Source organism: Hemiscyllium ocellatum, unplaced genomic scaffold (genome assembly GCF_020745735.1).
Source record: "Hemiscyllium ocellatum isolate sHemOce1 unplaced genomic scaffold, sHemOce1.pat.X.cur. scaffold_246_pat_ctg1, whole genome shotgun sequence".
NCBI classification, from domain to species: domain Eukaryota; kingdom Metazoa; phylum Chordata; class Chondrichthyes; order Orectolobiformes; family Hemiscylliidae; genus Hemiscyllium; species Hemiscyllium ocellatum.
The window spans coordinates 714,419-720,418 of NW_026868101.1; the positions used below are offsets into that span (position 1 = coordinate 714,419).

At 54.1% G+C, this 6,000-nt stretch overlaps 1 protein-coding gene across 1 annotated transcript in view; it reads right to left on the bottom strand.

Moving 5' to 3' along the window:
* The window catches only part of LOC132811945 (trichohyalin-like), a 33,994-nt gene extending 28,260 nt beyond the window's left edge, over positions 1-5,734 (bottom strand). The window contains exons 1-8 of the mRNA XM_060822862.1: positions 5,539-5,734; positions 5,052-5,191; positions 3,492-3,716; positions 3,168-3,311; positions 2,625-2,768; positions 1,996-2,142; positions 1,636-1,779; positions 696-884 (exon numbers count right to left, since the gene is read on the bottom strand). Coding sequence (XP_060678845.1) covers positions 696-884; positions 1,636-1,779; positions 1,996-2,142; positions 2,625-2,768; positions 3,168-3,311; positions 3,492-3,716; positions 5,052-5,191; positions 5,539-5,734 — 1,329 coding nt within the window. The remainder of the gene's footprint in view (positions 1-695; positions 885-1,635; positions 1,780-1,995; positions 2,143-2,624; positions 2,769-3,167; positions 3,312-3,491; positions 3,717-5,051; positions 5,192-5,538) is intronic.
* Positions 5,735-6,000: the final 266 nt, after the last annotated feature.

Here is a 6,000-nt window from a genome sequence, read left to right on the forward strand (position 1 = left end):
AGTAGTTGTGTGCTCTCCTCCTGCTGCCCCTAAGTAACAGGCTCCAAAAGCTGTGTGGTATCCTCCTGCTGCCCCTGGGTAACAGGCTTCAATAGCAGTGTGCTCTCCTCCTGCTGTCACTGAGTGACAGGCTCCAATAGCTGTGTGCTTTTCTCCTGCTGCCGCTGAGTGACAGGCTCCAATAGCTGTGTGCTCACCACCTGCTGCTCCTCAGTAACAGGCTTCAATAGTTGTGTGCTCTCCTCCTGCTGCTCCTCAGTAACAGGCTCCAATAGCTGTGTGCTCTCCTCCTGCTGCCGCTGAGTGACAGGCTCCAATAGCTGTGTGCTCACCACCTGCTGCTCCTCAGTAACAGGCTCCAATAGTTGTGTGCTCTCCTCCTGCTGCCACTGAGTGACAGGGACAAATAGCTGTGTGTCCTCCTCCTGCTGCCGCTGAGTGACAGGCTCCAATACCTTTGAGCTAACCTCCTGCTGCTCCTCAGTAACAGGCTTCAATAGTTGTGTGCTCTCCTCCTGCTGCTCCTCAGTAACAGGCTCCAATAGCTGTGTGCTCTCCTCCTGCTGCCACTGAGTGACAGGCACAAATAGCTGTGTGTTCTCCTCCTGCTGCCGCTGACTAATTGACTCCAATAGCTGTGTGCTCTCCACCTGATGCTCCTGAGTAACTGGCTGCAATAGATGCGTGCTCTACACCTGCCGCCCCTGAGTAACAGGCTCCAATAGCTGTGTGCTCTCCTCCTGTTGCTCCTGAGTATCAAGCAGCAAAAGCTGTGGGCTCTCCTCCTGCTGCCGCTGAGTGACATTCTCCAAAAGCTGTGAGCTAACCTCCTGCTGCTGCTGAGTAACAGGCTCCAATATCTGTGTGCTCTTCACCTGCCGTCCCTGAGTAACAGGTTCCAATAGTTGTGTTCCCTTCTCCTGCTGCCGCTGAGTAACAGGCTCAAATAGTGCGTGCTCTCCTCCTCCTGCTCCAGAGTAACAGGCTCCAATAGCTGTCTGCTGTCCTCCTGCTGCTCCTGAGTAACAGGCTTTAATAAGTGTGTGCCCTCCTCCTGCTGCCACTGAGTAACAGGCTCCAATAGCTGTGTGCCCTCCTCCTGCTGCCACTGAGTAACAGGCTCCAATAGCTGTGTGCTCTCCAACTCCTGCCACTGAGTAACAGGCTCCAATAGCTGTGTGCTCTCCACCTGCTGCTCCCGAGTAACAGGCTCCAATAGCTGTGAGCTAATCTCCTGATGCCGCTGAGTGACAGGATCCAATATCTGTGTGCTCTCCACCTGCCGTCCCTGAGTAACAGGTTCCAATAGTTGTGTTCCCTTCTCCTGCTGCCGCTGAGTAACAGGCTCAAATAGTGCGTGCTCTCCTCCTCCTGCTCCAGAGTAACAGGCTCCAATAGCTGTCTGCTGTCCTCCTGCTGCACCTGAGTAACAGACTTTAATAAGTGTGTGCCCTCCTCCTGCTGCCACTGAGTAACAGGCTCCAATAGCTGTGTGCCCTCCTCCTCTTGCCACTGAGTAACAGGCTCCAATAGCTGTGTTCTCTCCAACTCCTGCCTCTGAGTAACAGGCTCCAATAGCTGTGTGCTCTCCACCTGCTGCTCCCGAGTAACAGGCTCCAATAGCTGTGAGCTAACCTCCTGATGCCGCTGAGTGACAGGATCCAATAACTGTGTGCTCACCTCCAGTTGGTCCTGAGGAACAGGCTGCAATAGCTGTGTGCTCTCCTCCTGTTGCTCCTGAGCAACAGGCTCCAATAGCTGTGCGCTCTCCTCCAGCAGCTACTGAGTAAAAGTCCCCAATAGCTGTGTGCTTTCCTCCTCCTGCTCCAGGGTAACAGGTTCCAATAACTCTCTGCTGTCCTCCTGTTGCCCCTGATTAATAGGCTCCAATAGCTGTGTGCTCTCCTCTTGCCGCCCCTGAGTAACAGGCTGCAATAGTTGTGTTCCCTTCTCCTGCTGCCGCTGAGTAACAGGCTCAAATAGCTGCGTGCTCACATCCTCCTGCTCCAGAGTAACCGGCTCCAATATCTGTCTGCTGTCCTCCTGCTGCTCCTGAGTAACAGGCTTTAATAAGTGTGTGCCCTGCTCCTGCTGCCACTGCGTAACAGGCTCCAATAGCTGTGTGCTCTCCAACTCCTGCCTCTGAGTAACAGGCTCCAATAGCCGTGTGCTCTCCACCTGCTGCTCCCGAGTAACAGGCTCCAATAGCTGTGAGCTAACCTCCTGATGCCGCTGAGTGACAGGATCCAATATCTGTGTGCTCTCCACCTGCCGTCCCTGAGTAACAGGTTCCAATAGTTGTGTTCCCTTCTCCTGCTGCCGCTGAGTAACAGGCTCAAATAGTGCGTGCTCTCCTCCTCCTGCTCCAGAGTAACAGGCTCCAATAGCTGTCTGCTGTCCTCCTGCTGCTCCTGAGTAACAGGCTTTAATAAGTGTGTGCCCTCCTCCTGCTGCCACTGAGTAACAGGCTCCAATAGCTGTGTGCCCTCCTCCTGTTGCCACTGAGTAACAGGCTCCAATAGCTGTGTTCTCTCCAACTCCTGCCACTGAGTAACAGGCTCCAATAGCTGTGTGCTCTCCACCTGCTGCTCCCGAGTAACAGGCTCCAATAGCTGTGAGCTAACCTCCTGATGCCGCTGAGTGACAGGATCCAATAACTGTGTGCTCTCCTCCTGTTGGTCCTGAGAAACAGGCTGCAATAGCTGTGTGCTCTCCTCCTGTTGCTCCTGAGCAACAGGCTCCAATAGCTGTGCGCTCTCCTCCAGCAGCTACTGAGTAAAAGTCCCCAATAGCTGTGTGCTTTCCTCCTCCTGCTCCAGGGTGACAGGTTCCAATAACTCTCTGCTGTCCTCCTGTTGCCCCTGATTAATAGGCTCCAATATCTGTGTGCTCTCCTCTTGCCGCCCCTGAGTAACAGGCTGCAATAGTTGTGTTCCCTTCTCCTGCTGCATGAGGAGGGCACACACTTATTAAAGCCTGCTGCTCTACTCCACCTGCTCCAGAGTAACAGGCTCCAATATCTGTCTGCTGTCCTCCTGCTGCTCCTGAGTAACAGGCTTTAATAAGTGTGTGCCCTGCTCCTGCTGCCACTGCGTAACAGGCTCCAATAGCTGTGTGCTCTCCAACTCCTGCCCCTGAGTAACAGGCTCCAATAGCTGTGAGCTAACCTCCTGCTGCCGCTGAGTAACAGGCTCCAATAGCTGTGTGCTCTCCTCCTGCTGCCGCTGAGTGACAGGCTCCAATAGCCGTGTGTTCTCCTGCTGCACATGAGTGAAAGGCTCGATTATCTGTTTGCTCTCCTCCTGCTGCTCCTGTGTAACAGGCTCCAATAGTTGTGTGCTCTCCTCCTGCTGCCCCTGAGTAACAGGCTCCAAAAGCTGTGTGGTCTCCTCCTGCTGCCCCTGGGGAACAGGCTCCAATAGCTGTGTGCTCACCACCTGCTGCTCCTGAGTAACAGGCTCCAATAGCTGTGTGCTCTCCTCTTGCTGCACCTCAGTAACAGGCTCCAATAGTTGTGTGCTCTCCTCCTGCTCCCACCGAGTGACAGGCACAAATAGCTGTGTGTCCTCCTCCTGCTGCCGCTGAGTAACAGGCTCCAATATCTGTGTGCTATACACCTGCTGTCGCTGAGTGACTGTCTCCAATAGCTGTGTGCTCTCCTCCTGCTGCCACTGAGTGACAGGCACGAATAGCTGTGTGTTCTCCTCCTGCTGCCACTGAGAGACAGGCACAAATAGCTGTGTGTTCTCCTCCAGATGCCGCTGAGTGACAGGCTCCAATAGCTGTTAGCTAACCTCCTGCTGCCGCTGAGTAACAGGCTCCAATATCTGTGTGCTCTCCACCTTCTGTCGCTGAGTGAAAGGCTCCAATAGCTGCGTGCTCTCCACCTGCTGGTCCTGAGTGACAGGCTCCAATAACAGTGTGATCTCCACCTGCTGCCCCTGAGTAACAGGCTCCAATAGCTGTTTGCTCTCCACCTGCTGCTCCTGTGTAACAGGTTCCAATATCTGTTTGCTCTCCAACCCCTGCCCCTGAGTAACAGGCTCCAATAGCTGTGTGCTCTCCACCTGCCACCTCTGATTAACAGGCTCAAAGAGCAGTACGCCCTCCCCCGTAGCTCCTGAGCAATCGTCTCCAATAGTTGTGTGACCTCCTCCTGCAGACCCTGATTTACAGGCTCCAATATCTGTGTGCTCTCCTCCTGCTGTCCCTGAATAACTCGCTCCAACAGCTGTGAGCTATCCTCCTGCTGCTCTTGAGTAACACTCCAGTAGCTCTGTGCCCTCCACCTGATGCTCCTGAGTAACTGGCTCCAATAGCTGTGTGCTCTCCACCTGATGCTCCTGAGTAACTGGCTCCAATAGCTGCGTGCTCTACACCTGCCGCCCCTGAGTAACAGGCTCCAATAGCTGTGTGCTCTCCTCCTGCTGCTCCTGAGTATCAAGCAGCAAAAGCTGTGTGCTCACCTCCTGCTGCCACTGTGTGACAGGCTCAAATAGCCGTGTGCTCTCCTCCTGCTGCCGCTGAGTGACAGTCTCCAATAGCTGTGAGCTAACCTCCTGCTGCCGCTGAGTAACAGGCTCCAATATCTGTGTGCTCTCCACCTGCTGTCGCTGAGTAACAGGCTCCAGTAGCTGTGTGCTCTCCACCTACTGCCACTGAGTGACAGGCTCCAATAGCTGTGTGCTCTCCACCTGCTGGTCCTGGGTGACAGGCTCCAATAGCTGTGTGCTCTCCTCCTGCTGCCCCTGAGTAACAGACTCCAATAGCTGTGTGATCTCCATCTGCAGCTCCTGAGTAACAGGCTCCAATAGCTATGTGCTCTCCACCTGCTGCTCCTGAGTAACAGGCTCCAATAGCTGTGTGCTCTCCTCCTGCTGCCCCTGAGTATCAGGCTCTAATAGCTGCGTGCTCTCCTCCTGCTGTCCCTGAATAACTGGCTCCAACAGCTGTGAGCTAACCTCCTGCTGCCCCTGAGTAACAGTCTTCAATAGCTGTGTGCCCTCCTCCTGCTGTCCCTGATAAACAGGGTCCAATAGCTGTGAGCTAACCTCCTGCTGCCTCTGAGTTGCGCAATCCATTAACTGTGTGCTCTCCTCTTGCCGTCCCTGAGTAACAGGTTCCAATAGTTGCGTTCCCTTCTCCTGCTGCCGCTGAGTAACAGGCTCAAATAGTGCGTGCTCTCCTCCTCCTGCTCCAGAGTAACAGGCTCCAATAGCAGTCTGCTGTCCTCCTGCTGCTCCTGAGTAAAAGGCTTTAATAAGTGTGTGCCCTCCTCCTGCTGCCACTGAGTAACAGGCTCCAATAGCAGTGTGCTCTCCACCTGCTGCTCCTGAGTAACAAGCTCCAATAGCTGTGTGCTTTCCAACTCCTGCCCCTGAGTAACAGGCTCCAATAGCTGTGAGCTAACCTGCTGCTGCTGAGTGACAGGATCCAATAGCTGTGTGCTCTCCTCCTGTTGCTCCTGAGCAACAGGCTCCAATAGCTGTGCGCTCTCCTCCAGCAGCTACTGAGTAAAAGTCTCCAATAGCTGTGTGCTTTCCTCCTCCTGCTCCAGAGTAACAGGTTCCAATAACTCTCTGCTGTCCTCCTGTTGCTCCTGATTAACAGGCTCCAATAGCTGTGTGCTCTCCACCTGCGGCTCCTGAGTAACAAGCTCCAGTAGCTGTGTGCTCTCCAACTCCTGCCCCTGAGTAACAGGCTCAGATAGCTGTGACCTAACCTCCTGCCGCATCTGAGTAACAAAATCGAATAGCAGTATGCCTTCCCCCTGTTGCCCCTGAGTAACAGGCTCCAATAGCTGTGTGCTCTCCAACTGCTGCTCCTGCGTAACAGGCTCCAACAGCTGTTTGCTCTCGTCCTGCTGTATCAGAAAAACAGGCTCCAATAGCTGTGTGCTCTCCACGTGCCGCCCCTCATTAACATTATACAATAGCTGTGTGCTCTCCTCCTGCTGTATCTGAGTGACAGGCTCCAATAGCTGCGAGCTAACCTCCTGCT